The following is a 13,721-nucleotide window of genomic DNA, read 5'->3' on the forward strand; positions in this document are numbered from 1 at the left end:
CAGCAGAGCTGCACACCTCCGTGGAGAGGAACGTGGTGAAGTCTGTGAGATCTTCACACAGAGGAACTCAGGATCCAGACGAGACATCGTGTAGAAGAAATCAGATTTTATCATCTGCGTGGTTTATAAAATAAAATAAATGATGAAATGATGCTGTTTCAGGTAGTTACACGTTTTCAATCCCGCTGAAACGAGGAACCGTGTAAGAGTCTCTGCTCTGTTCCTCACTGGGTTTCCACTGAATTACTTTCAGTTTTCATCACATCATTAAAGGTGCAGGTGCTGAGCTCCAGGAGGAGCGCGCTGAGGAACCGCTCGTCAGTCTTCTGTGTAAATAAAGCAGGCAGTAAAGTTATAATAAATGAGATGAAGGGTGAGAGGAGATGCTGTACGGTACGTGTGAGGAACGTGTTAAGGCGTGTGACTGTCCTGTGTTTCTGAGACTAAATGTAAGAGCTGAATGTGTTGATGTTTACGTCTCAGTCGAGGAGTTCAGAACTCGCAGCTATAAGAACATAAATGCACATCAGAGCGTGTCTTTATTTCAGGATAATTAGTGTCTGTGAAGTTAATTAGCATGTATGAACGACATCTTTTGACACTGTGTGTGCGCGTGTGTGTGTGTGCGTGTGTGTGTCTCTCTCTGTGTGTGTGTGTGTGTGTGTGTGTGTGTGTGGGGGGGGGGCCCTTCATGCTTTCTCTTGATGATTTCTGTCTCTGTGACTCGCTCTGTTTGAGTCTAGAGTGGAAATAGATTCACACCACATCACAGAGACCTTCACCCTCATCATCCTCATCACCCTCTTCATCCTCTTCACCCTCATCATCCTCTTCACCCTCATCATCCTCATCATCCTCATCATCCTCTTCACCCTCATCACCCTCTTCACCCTCTTCATCCTCTTCACCCTCATCACCCTCTTCATCCTCTTCACCCTCATCATCCTCATCATCCTCATCATCCTCATCACCCTCTTCATCCTCTTCACCCTCATCATCCTCATCATCCTCATCATCCTCTTCACCCTCATCACCCTCATCACCCTCTTCATCCTCTTCACCCTCATCACCCTCTTCATCCTCTTCACCCTCATCATCCTCATCATCCTCATCACCCTCTTCATCCTCTTCACCCTCTTCATCCTCTTCATCCTCTTCACCCTCATCACCCTCTTCATCCTCTTCACCCTCTTCATCCTCTTCACCCTCATCACCCTCTTCACCCTCTTCATCCTCTTCATCCTCTTCACCCTCATCATCCTCTTCACCCTCTTCATCCTCTTCACCCTCATCATCCTCATCACCCTCATCACCCTCATCACCCTCTTCATCCTCATCATCCTCATCATCCTCTTCACCCTCATCACCCTCATCACCCTCATCACCCTCATCACCCTCTTCATCCTCTTCACCCTCATCACCCTCTTCATCCTCATCATCCTCTTCACCCTCATCACCCTCATCACCCTCTTCATCCTCATCACCCTCATCACCCTCATCACCCTCATCACCCTCTTCATCCTCTTCATCCTCTTCACCCTCATCACCCTCTTCATCCTCTTCATCCTCATCACCCTCTTCACCCTCATCACCCTCTTCATCCTCTTCATCCTCTTCACCCTCATCACCCTCTTCATCCTCTTCACCCTCATCATCCTCATCATCCTCATCACCCTCTTCATCCTCTTCACCCTCATCACCCTCTTCATCCTCTTCATCCTCTTCACCCTCATCACCCTCTTCATCCTCTTCACCCTCATCACCCTCTTCATCCTCTTCACCCTCATCACCCTCTTCACCCTCATCATCCTCTTCACCCTCTTCATCCTCTTCACCCTCTTCATCCTCTTCATCCTCTTCACCCTCATCATCCTCTTCACCCTCATCATCCTCTTCACCCTCATCACCCACTTCATCCTCTTCATCCTCATCATCCTCATCACCCTCTTCATCCTCTTCATCCTCATCACCCTCTTCATCCTCTTCACCCTCATCACCCTCATCACCCTCTTCACCCTCTTCACCCTCATCACCCTCTTCACCCTCTTCACCCTCATCATCCTCATCACCCTCTTCATCCTCATCATCCTCATCATCCTCATCATCCTCATCATCCTCATCACCCTCTTCATCCTCTTCACCCTCATCACCCTCTTCATCCTCTTCACCCACTTCACCCACATCATCCTCTTCACCCTCTTCACCCACATCATCCTCATCACCCTCTTCTTCCTCTTCACCCTCTTCTTCCTCTTCACCCTCGTCATCCTCATCCTCTTCACCCTCTTCTTCCTCTTCACCCTCGTCATCCTCATCCTCTTCACCCTTGTCATCCTCATCATCCTCTTCATCATATTAAACAGCTCCACTGTCTTTTACAACAAGAAACAAAATTTAGAAGTGAGATTTCTGAGAAACTGATGATTGATGAGTCATCAATGATTCATCTCTCTCATTAAAGCTGTGTGTGTACTGCTCTCAGCCAATCAGAACACACCGTACTGCTCTCAGCCAATCAGAACACACCGTACTGCTCTCAGCCAATCAGAACACACCGTACTGCTCTCAGCCAATCAGAACACACCGTACTGCTCTCAGCCAATCAGAACACACCGTACTGCTCTCAGCCAATCAGAACACACCGTACTGCTCTCAGCCAATCAGAACACACCGTACTGCTCTCAGCCAATCAGAACACACCGTAATGCTCTCAGCCAATCAGAACACACCGTACTGCTCTCAGCCAATCAGAACACACTGTAATGCTCTCAGCCAATCAGAACACACCGTACTGCTCTCAGCCAATCAGAACACACCGTACTGCTCTCAATGAAAATTGGTTATAAATTAAACTGTACGCTAATTAATTAATTAAAATCTTGTGAAGCTCAGATGTTCAGACTTACTTCAGTAACCATCTCTTGGACTTTGTGTGTGTGTATGTGTATATATATGTATATGTATGTATGTATGTATGTATGTTTACGTGTGTGTGTGTGTGTGTGTGTATATATGTATGTTTACGTGTGTGTATATATGTGTCTGTTTCTGTGTGTGTGTGTGTGTGTGTGTGTGTGTGTGTGTGTGTGTGTGTGTGTGAGCTCGACTGATATTTATTTTATTTCTTCACTTTATTCTTTAGCTCCTTCCCCTCAGGCGCTCCTGAGAATACCCACGGTTGTGTTTTTATCTCTGTGTGTGTGTGTGTGTGTGTGTGTGTGTGTGTGTGTGTGTGTGTTGAGATGCAGCACAGAAACCCGCTGCAGGATTATGTATTGATTCTGATTGTTCTCCAGCTGTGTGAGTTTCTGCTGCTTGTTCAGGTGTAATGTTTAACGAGGAAACATCAGCGAGTCTTCGGTTCATCTCAGGCTTCGTGTGAGAGAAAACAGACAGCTGATCTATAATAATAATAATAATAATAATAATAATAATAATAATAATAATAATAATAAAATTTGCTGTGTGGCATTTTATTACCTTTTTAAAATTAATTTATTTTTTATTATGGAGTACTTTATTTTAATGTTCATGATTTTATTTGTTAAAGTGTTATGTCCTGCTTTTTCCATTTCCTCATCTTTATTTTGCATTAATTACCTTTATAGATATTTCATTATTATTATTATTATTATTATTATTATTTAATTACCTAATGAGTAAAAAATCCTTCTTCTAAAGAAGATAAACTATATTTTAGATGTAAAATGTTCCACTTCTTTATTTTCCTGCTCCGTGTTTAATTTACGCTTCGCTCTCTCTGCTGCTCTTTAGCAGTTTCTTATAAAACTGTAATTACATCACTTTGCAAAGCCTTCTGGGTAAATTCTGCAGTGATGAGAGTGGTGATGACTGTGTGGTGTCCAACATGTCTGAACTTCACTCAGGTTAATAATCTGTGTGAAGCCGCGGTGTGAGGGAATGCGGGTGTTGGTGTTGCTCTTCACCGTTTATTCCGTTTCAGCTCTCCGGAAGCCTCGCCTTTTATAGGTGTTTGTGGGCGTGGCTAAATGTAAATCAGCTGTGCCATGAATGTGTGTGGTAATGTAAACTAATTGCTGTTTATCAACTCAACAAACTTGATATGAACAAAATCAGAGCAAAGTCTTCGTTCCATTTGGCCACAAAAGCATTTACACACACCTTTACTGACAGATCAGTAAATAAGATCAGATAAGACTTTCAGATATTCGTCCTGGACGGAAATTTCCGAATGAGACGGTATTTGTGTGAGCAGCGAATAAAACCCCTTCACATGATTCAGAATGTCCTTTTTCTAAACGAGAGATGGAGATCATGTGGGATTAAAAGTGTATCACGTTTATTTCTGCTTTTTATCCTGAGGTTAAATCTCAGAGTCACTCTCTCTGTGTTCAGTGATGCTTCGTGACGTCCCACAGACTGTTTTTTTTTAAAGAGCACCTATTATGGATTTGAAACGTGTCTAATTTTGTGGTAAAGCTCTCATACAATAGATATACACGCATCCGAGGTCAAAAAACACTTTAACGTGCTCCTCATTTAAACTGCAGCCTTACCAACCCCCCACCCCCCCCCCCCCGTGTCACAAACGACTCGTTAAATGATCCGATCTAGAGGATTCATTCTAAACTCCTCCTTTCAGAGAGCATACTGTGCTCTGATTGGTCAGACATCCCAGTCTGTTGTGATTGGTCTACTGCTGTCAGCGGGTTTCAAAAAAGGAAACGCCCATTACTGTAATGAGTTTCAGCGAGCATGCGATGAAGACCAGAGGCGGGGCTTTTTGTTAAGAACCTACGTGGGTTAGTGCAGGAAGTGAAGTCTGGAATCACTAACGACTCGTTCAGCTGTTCAGAATCGGTTCCTTCTTTTGGGAGTCAATAACTCCGTTTGGTGTTCGCTTTAATTTTTTTAACTTTGCAGACTTTTTCATTCACAAACAGCTCCGTATTGAACACACTACATGAAGGGTAATATCTGTGAAACCATAATCGGGGCACTTTAAATTACTTCACAGAATCCCAGATGGCTTCGTATGAACCACATGTGCTCACTACATGGTGTATAACCTAATGCTGTGTTCGAGTCTACTCTGCAGGGGCAGCTGGCCAGAGGTGGGGTTTGACCTCATGACCTTCTGATCAGTCACAGAGCACAGTTTACTTTGCTTTAATCATTAAACGTGAAATATGTTCGCCGTCATGTTGTGCGACAGTGTACCCAGGGATGACATCACACGGTATCACCTGAAATCAGATGTTGGTACCACAGCATGTGGAGCGGATACAGTGTTCCACACAGATACCATCAGGAGGAGCACTATTCATTCTGTCAGAGAGCAGAGCAGGGTTTGTGTAAAAAGGAACACTGGTGTAGAAGATACCTTTCTCTCTCTCTCTCTCTCTCTCTCTCTCTCACTCTCTTGCTCTCTGTCTCTAGCCAGATGTTCCTCTGTAATGGATTAGTACAGAATCACAGGGCCACCTAGAGGTCGGTCTGAAACATTACAGCTTAAATCTGGTGCATTTACTCTGTTGCATGTGTTTGGTGATGTTAGAGTTATGAGTTTGGAGATGTTGGAGTTAGGGATGTTTGCAGGTATAGCAAAGAATCCTGAATCCCACAATGCACTGCAGTCAGTTACTGGAAGTCTCCAGACCTCACACATCAGTCCTGTGTCTTGAGGCAGGAAATCAGAAAGTCAGGTCATTTTTGTCTGTTTGTTTGTTCACCTGTGATAGGAAGGAAAGAAGAAGTTCGTTAAAGAGAGTGAGAAGTACTACTCATCCCTGGAGAAACATCTCAACCTGTCTTCAAAGAAGAAGGAGTCCTCGCTCCAAGAGGTGAGTCATAGGAACATTCAGGCTGTGACCTTCTGTTCCTGACTGGTATTTTTATAAACCAGTAGGAACCGGAGCGTGTTAAAGAGCATTGTGCTGGTTCTGGGTGTGAGGTCGGACTTCAGGAATCCAATGTTTCAATGATTAACCTCTGTGATGTGTTCCTCCTGGAGGAACTGGTTGGGAACATGATTCTGAACCAGAATCAGAGATGTAACCATTAACCACAGCTCAAACATGTGTGTGTGTGTGTGTGTGTGTTCCAGGTTAATGATATATTTTGGTTTTACAGGCTGATGCTCAGATCGATAAAGAGAGGCTGCTGTTCTATGACGCCTCACTCGAGTATGTCTTCAAAATCCAGGAGGTGCAGGAGAAGAAGAAGTTTGAGTTTGTTGAGCCGGTAAGATTTTTGGCTGCGCTTCATTCTGACGTGATCATCACTGTGCTCATCACTGTGAGCACCGAGGAGCGCACTGCAGTGGCATGTGTTTCTAAACTAAAGTCAAAACAGAGTCTCAGTCAGAAAATCTCCACACCGGCTTCCTCCACCGCTGTGATGATGAGGTCCAGCTCTCCGTTCCCTTCAGGAGTTCTGACTTAAACTGGATGTAAATTTAAGAGGTTTTTGTGTGTGTGTGTGTGTGAGAGAGAGAGAGAGAGACAGAGTGTGTGTGTGTGTGAGAGAGAGAGAGAGATAGAGTGTGTGTGTGTGTGTGAGAGAGAGAGAGAGACAGAGTGTGTGTGTGTGAGAGAGAGAGAGAGAGAGACAGAGTGTGTGTGTGTGAGAGAGAGAGAGAGAGACAGTGTGTGTGTGTGAGAGAGAGAGAGAGAGAGAGAGAGAGAGAGAGACAGAGTGTGTGTGTGTGTGTGAGAGAGAGACAGAGAGAGAGACAGAGTGTGTGTGTGTGTGAGAGAGAGACAGAGAGAGAGACAGAGTGTGTGTGAGTGTGAGTGTGTAGTGAAATAGTAGTTTGATTGTGTTTAATCATGTTTATCCTCATCATGTGTTAACATGGCGAGTGTGTTGTTATTAAGAAAGGGAGGAAGTGCTGGTGTTCCTGAGGGAAAAGACCAGACGTGATTATGAGCTGTATTTATTCCAGAAGCTCCCACAGTAAATGATACACACTGTATATAAGTTAATTATGCATGTTTCTGGAGTTTGGTGTGTGTGTGTGTGTGTGTGGGTGTGTGTGTGTGTGTGTGAGCTCCACTGGGATCCATAATAATGCAGAGTAGTCAATTAACACCACTTCTGTGTGAGAAAGCTTGGAGAAAACTTTATAAAAACGTCCTGTGTGTACGGAGAAGAAGAGAAAAGAGCTGCAGGCAAAAATAAACTCCACATTTAACTCCGACATGATGGAGAAATCTGCAGCCTCCGTCTCTGTGGAGAACTACTGTGCAGTATTTAAGGCTATATTTAGTGTGTGAGTGAGTGTGAGTGTGTGTGAGTGTGTGTGAGTGAGAGTGTGTGTTGTGTATGTGTGTGAGAGAGTGAGTGTGTGTGTTGTGTGTGTGAGTTGTGTGTGTTTGTGTGAGAGAGAGTGTGTGGTGTGTGTATTGTGAGTGTGTGTGTTGTGTATGTGTGTATATGTGTGAGTTGTGTTGTGTATATGTGAATGTGTGAGAGAGAGTGAGTGTGTGTGTTGTGTATGTGTGTGAGAGTGTGTGTGTGTGAGTGTGTGTTGTGTATGTGTGTTAATGTGTGAGTTGTGTGTGTGTTTGTGTGAGAGAGAGTGTGTGCTGTGTGTGTATTGTGAGTGTGTGTGTTGTGTATGTGTGTATATGTGTGAGTTGTGTTGTGTTGTGTGTGTGTATGTGTGAGAGAGAGTGAGTGTGTGTGTGTATTGTGAGTGTGTGTGTTGTGTATGTGTGTATATGTGTGAGTTGTGTGTGTGTATTGTGAGTGTGTGTGTTGTGTATGTGTGTATATGTGTGAGTTGTGTTGTGTGTGTGTGTATGTGTGAGAGAGAGTGAGTGTGTGTGTTGTGTGTGTGTGTATGTGTGAGAGTGAGTGTGTGTGTTGTGTATATGTGTGTGAGAGTGTGTGTGTGTGTGTGTGTGTATTGTGAGTGTGTGTGTTGTGTATGTGTGTATATGTGTGAGTTGTGTTGTGTGTGTGTGTATGTGTGAGAGAGAGTGAGTGTGTGTGTGTGTATTGTGAGTGTGTGTGTTGTGTATGTGTGTATATGTGTGAGTTGTGTTGTGTGTGTGTATGTGTGAGAGAGAGTGAGTGTGTGTGTGTGTATTGTGAGTGTGTGTTGTGTATGTGTGTATGTGTGAGTTGTGTGTGTGTATTGTGAGTGTGTGTGTTGTGTATGTGTGTATATGTGTGAGTTGTGTTGTGTGTGTGTGTGTATGTGTGAGAGAGAGTGAGTGTGTGTGTGTATTGTGAGTGTGTGTGTTGTGTATGTGTGTATATGTGTGAGTTGTGTGTGTGTATTGTGAGTGTGTGTGTTGTGTATGTGTGTATATGTGTGAGTTGTGTTGTGTGTGTGTATGTGTGAGAGAGTGAGTGTGTGTGTTGTGTGTGTGTGTGTGTGTGTGTATGTGTGAGAGAGAGTGAGTGTGTGTGTTGTGTGTGTGTGTGTGTGTGTGTGTGTATTGTGAGTGTGTGTGTTGTGTATGTGTGTATATGTGTGAGTTGTGTTGTGTGTGTGTATGTGTGAGAGAGAGTGAGTGTGTGTGTGTATTGTGAGTGTGTGTGTTGTGTATGTGTGTATATGTGTGAGTTGTGTTGTGTGTGTGTATGTGTGAGAGAGAGTGAGTGTGTGTGTGTGTATTGTGAGTGTGTGTGTTGTGTATGTGTGTATATGTGTGAGTTGTGTGTGTGTATTGTGAGTGTGTGTGTTGTGTATGTGTGTATATGTGTGAGTTGTGTTGAGTGTGTGTGTTGTGTGTGTGTGTGTATGTGTGAGAGAGAGTGAGTGTGTGTGTTGTGTATATGTGTGTGAGAGTGTGTGTGTGTGTGTTGTGTATGTGTGTATATGTGTGAGTTGTGTGTGTGTTTGTGTGAGAGAGAGTGTGTGTTGTGTGTGTATTGTGAGTGTGTGTGTTGTGTATGTGTGTATATGTGTGAGTTGTGTTGTGTGTGTGTATGTGTGAGAGAGAGTGAGTGTGTGTGTGTATTGTGAGTGTGTGTGTTGTGTATGTGTGTATATGTGTGAGTTGTGTTGTGTGTGTGTATGTGTGAGAGAGAGTGAGTGTGTGTGTGTGTATTGTGAGTGTGTGTGTTGTGTATGTGTGTATATGTGTGAGTTGTGTGTGTGTATTGTGAGTGTGTGTGTTGTGTATGTGTGTATATGTGTGAGTTGTGTTGAGTGTGTGTGTTGTGTGTGTGTGTGTATGTGTGAGAGAGAGTGAGTGTGTGTGTTGTGTATATGTGTGTGAGAGTGTGTGTGTGTGTGTTGTGTATGTGTGTATATGTGTGAGTTGTGTGTGTGTATGTGTGAGAGAGAGTGTGTGTTGTGTGTGTATTGTGAGTGTGTGTGTTGTGTATGTGTGTATATGTGTGAGTTGTGTGTTGTGTGTGTGTGTATGTGTGAGAGAGAGTGAGTGTGTGTGTTGTGTATGTGTGTGAGAGTGTGTGTGTGTGTGTGCAGTGGAGTAACACAGGCGGTTAAACAGTGACACGTTCCATCAGTATGAGTTTAAAACTCCATGACGCTCAGAGTTTATCACAAGAACATCAGACTCCTTACTTACACAACACACACATACACAACACACACACTCGTACTCTCTCACACATACACACACATACACAACACACATACACAACACTCACACACGCATTCTGTTGTTGTTTGTTGCAGCTCCTGGCTTTCCTACATGGTTTATTTACTTTCTACCATCAGGGATATGAACTGGCTCAAGAGTTCGAACCTTATAAACAGCAGCTCCAGTTCAACCTGCAGAATGTAAGTGTGCGTGTGAGTGCGTGTGAGTGCGTGTGAGTGCGTGTGAGTGCGTGTTTTCTCTACCGTATTCTATGTATCTCAATTAATACACTTTCTTTTTAAGCTCAAACAATCTCGATGCAAGCTCTAATGAGTCCTGAAGTGAGCCACTGTCTGTCTCTCTGTCTGTCTGTCTCTCAATCTGTCTCACTGTCTCTATTAATGTCTTTCCCTCTGTCTCTGTTCCTCTGTCTCTGTTTGTTTCTCTCTCTGTCTGTCTCTCTACCTGTCTCTCTCTCTCCCTTTGAATTTCTAATGATTCCGGAAATGAACCGAGGCTCTAAAAACCTGCTCATTGTGTTTTTGAGCCATTTTCAGGTTTACGCTAATCGTTCTTTTTGACGTGTTTCATGGTTTTGCTAATTATCTTTCAATGCTTTTTTTTTTAAAAGCACAGCTTTTGTGCAGCTCACCGATTTCTACAATACCTTTACAAAAACACGATAAATTACTGAGAGGAAATTACAGACATTTCCACTCCATAAAGCACAGAGTGACTTCAGAAATAGAAAAGGCGTGGTGTTGGGAGAGAGCTGTGGAGAAGAGATCAGAGTGCGATAAGAAAATCTCCCTTCGTGTTCCTCACCTTGTTCTTTTTACATCAGAAGGAACATTTCCAATCTAAATCCAAGTCTCCAGTGATTTATCACGGTGCTGGAAGAGCTTAAACATTCAGTAATTCATCTACAGTCACATGATGCTGTAATGATCACAGAGCTGCAGGAAGAGTTCAGTGTTTCATCAACATTAATATCATCGCTACACCCAGTGACAGCCGAAATCCTATCAAAACTGTACAAATGTATAACTGTGTAACTTTATAACTGTGTAACTGTATAACTATACAACTATATAACTTTATAACTACATAACTGTGTAACTGTGTAACTGTATAACTATATAACTATATACAGAGAAATAAAAATAACATCAAACCGCCATTAATATTAATGAGACGAGACGCATTAAAACATTACAACAGTAATAATCTAATAAAATTATCTGTCTGACTGTGTGTCTGTCTGTCTGTCTGTGTGTCTGTGTCTGTCTGACTGTGTATCTGTCTGTCTGTCTGACTGTGTGTCTGTCTGTCTGTCTGACTGTGTGTCTGTCTGTCTGTCTGACTGTGTGTCTGTCTGTCTGTCTGTGTGTCTGTGTCTGTCTGACTGTGTGTCTGTCTGTCTGTCTGACTGTGTGTCTGTCTGTCTGTCTGACAGTGTATCTGTCTGACTGTGTGTCTGTCTGTCTGTCTGTCTGTCTGACTGTGTGTCTGTCTGTCTGACTGTGTGTCTGTGTCTGTCTGACTGTGTATCTGTCTGACTGTGTGTCTGTCTGACTGTGTGTCTGTCTGACTGTGTGTCTCTCTGTCTGTCTGACTGTCTGGCTGTCTGTCTGTCTGACTGTGTGTCTGTCTGACTGTGTATCTGTCTGACTGTCTGTCTGTCTGTCTGTCTGACTGTGTGTCTGTCTGTCTGACTGTGTGTCTGTCTGTCTGACTGTGTGTCTGTCTGTCTGTGTATCTGTCTCTGTCTGTCTGTGTGTCTGTCTGTCTGTCTGACTGTGTATCTATCTGTCTGTCTGACTGTGTATCTATCTGTCTGTCTGACTGTGTATCTGTCTGACTGTGTGTCTGTCTGTCTGTCTGACTGTGTATCTGTCTGACTGTGTATCTGTCTGACTGTGTGTCTGTCTGTGTGTCTGTCTGTCTGTCTGACTGTGTATCTGTCTGACTGTGTATCTGTCTGACTGTGTGTCTGTCCATTCAAAGTTTTTCTGTCAGAGATTAAATAAAAATGCAGCTCTAACCTGACAGCTTTCTGTCACATGCCTCTGTGTGTGTGTGTGTGTGTGTGTGTGTGTGTGTGTGTGTGTGTGTGTGTGTGTGTGTGTTTAGACTCGGAACAACTTCCTGAGCACTAAGCAGGAGGTGGAGAAACTGATGAACAGAGTGAGATCCGCGGATCAGGACCAGAAACCACCGGGACAGTGGACCATGGAGGGCTACCTGTACATCCAGGAAAAACGTACCCGTCTCTCTCTCTAGCTGTCTCTCTCTCTCTCCCTGTCTGTCTTTCTCTCTATCTGTCTCTCTCTCCCTGTCTGTCTTTCTCTCTATCTGTCTCTCTCTCCCTGTCTGTCTTTCTCTCTATCTGTCTCTCTCTCCCTTTCTGTCTTCTCTCTCTCTCTTTCTGTCTCTCTCTCTGTCTGTCTCTCTCTCTTTCTGTCTCTCTCTCTGTCTGTCTCTCTCTCTTCTGTCTGTCTCTCTGTCTCCCCACTTTTGGTTTGTTCATATTAATAGACAGATATATCGTTAGAAGAGTGAGCTCAGACTTCAGCAGAGCTGTGTTCAGGTTGATGAAGTTTCTCTTTGCTGGTCTTTGATATTCATCCTTTCATCTTCTGTACGATGCTCTCAGCTCCTCATTTTAGCTTTCAAACAGCAGAGAAAATGCAAAAACATGAGCTTTGTCTGAGGAGCTAATCAGTGGGGTGGTGTGTGTGTGTGTGTGTGTGAGAGAGGGAGAGAGAGAGAGAGATGGAGAGAGGGAAGAGGAATGCTGCCCCCTGCTGGTAGTACTGCTGCCTTTCTGTCTTAGTCACACCTTACTGAACACTTCAGCTGTTACTTATAAAAACAATACTCTAACTTTTTAAAGAGTCTTTACGTCTCCTGATGGTGTGTGTTTTGCATCCCACAGAGTGATAGATTTCTTTACTTAACCCTGAATTCCTTTATTGTTCAATATAATCATTATTTTGTGGGATGAGTGAGAACAGGAGATTTTATACTTAATTGCAGGGTTTTTTATTAACATTTCCAAAAAGCCTCATTGTGTAATGGATACGAGTAAAAAAAGAGAAAAAAGTTCCTCTGGATGCACCAACAAAGACGACTAAACACAGCCTCAGAAAGGTTACATGTGGAACCTCTTAGAGTTTTCAGTTTTCACGGGAACCCTTAACGGTTCTATGTTGAACCCGACAGCAGCGAGTTTTCCAAGTGAAATATTTAGGAAGCTACATATAAAGAACCCGAAAGGAACCCAGAAAAATGTAAGTGTGCAGTTTGTAGTGAAATTATTTTCTCATTCTTTATTATTCACTTGAATGACAGGAGTATTCCCGCTTCACGCCTGGTATTCCCAGGTTCGTCACCCTGACCCGGATAAAGTTCTTACTGAAGATGAAGGAGTGAATGAGTGAACTTACTCTGAGAACTTCACAGAATCTGAGCTAAAATACCAGCTGTGTGTGAGAGAAGAGAGAATAAACACTTTATATCTGGTGTTTCAGGACCTTTGGGCTGTGCCTGGACACGACATTACTGCACTTATGATAAAGCGAGTAAGACCTTCACCGTGACCAACACCGAGACCAAGACCACCAACAAACAGGTGCCGAGATTTCAGGGAGTTTTTGAGGAGGTTATGGGGAGGTTATGGGGAGGTTATGGGGAGGTTATGAGGAGGTTATGAGGAGGTTATGGGGCGATTTTGAGGAGGTTATGAGGAGGTTATGAGGAGGTTATGGGGCGATTTTGAGGAGGTTATGGGGAGGTTATGGGGAGGTTATGAGGAGGTTATGAGGAGGTTATGAGGAGGTTATGGGGCGATTTTGAGGAGGTTATGAGGAGGTTATGGGGAGATTTTGAGGAGGTTATGGGGAGATTTTGAGGAGGTTATGGGGAGATTTAGGTTATGAGGAGGTTATGGGGAGATTTTGAGGAGGTTATGGGGAGATTTTGAGGAAGTTATGGGGAGATTTTGAGGAGGTTATGGGGAGATTTAGGTTATGGGGAGATTTAGGTTATGGAGAGGTTATGAGGAGGTTATGGGGAGGTTATGGGGAGATTTAGGTTATGGGGAGGTTATGGGGAGATTTTGAGGAGGTTATGGGGAGGTTATGGGGAGGTTATGAGGAGGTTATGGGGAGA

At 43.6% G+C, this 13,721-nt stretch overlaps 1 protein-coding gene across 2 annotated transcripts in view; it reads left to right on the forward strand.

The window, feature by feature from the left end:
- The window catches only part of LOC128606343 (rho GTPase-activating protein 42), a 75,930-nt gene that overhangs the window by 36,263 nt on the left and 25,946 nt on the right, over window positions 1-13,721 (forward strand). For both annotated transcript variants that reach the window (XM_053622382.1, XM_053622383.1), the window contains exons 5-9: window positions 5,724-5,825; window positions 6,115-6,225; window positions 9,644-9,748; window positions 11,682-11,811; window positions 13,082-13,182. In XM_053622382.1, coding sequence (XP_053478357.1) covers window positions 5,724-5,825; window positions 6,115-6,225; window positions 9,644-9,748; window positions 11,682-11,811; window positions 13,082-13,182 — 549 coding nt within the window. The remainder of the gene's footprint in view (window positions 1-5,723; window positions 5,826-6,114; window positions 6,226-9,643; window positions 9,749-11,681; window positions 11,812-13,081; window positions 13,183-13,721) is intronic.

Source organism: Ictalurus furcatus, chromosome 4, assembly GCF_023375685.1.
Source record: "Ictalurus furcatus strain D&B chromosome 4, Billie_1.0, whole genome shotgun sequence".
Taxonomy (NCBI): Eukaryota; Metazoa; Chordata; class Actinopteri; order Siluriformes; family Ictaluridae; genus Ictalurus; species Ictalurus furcatus.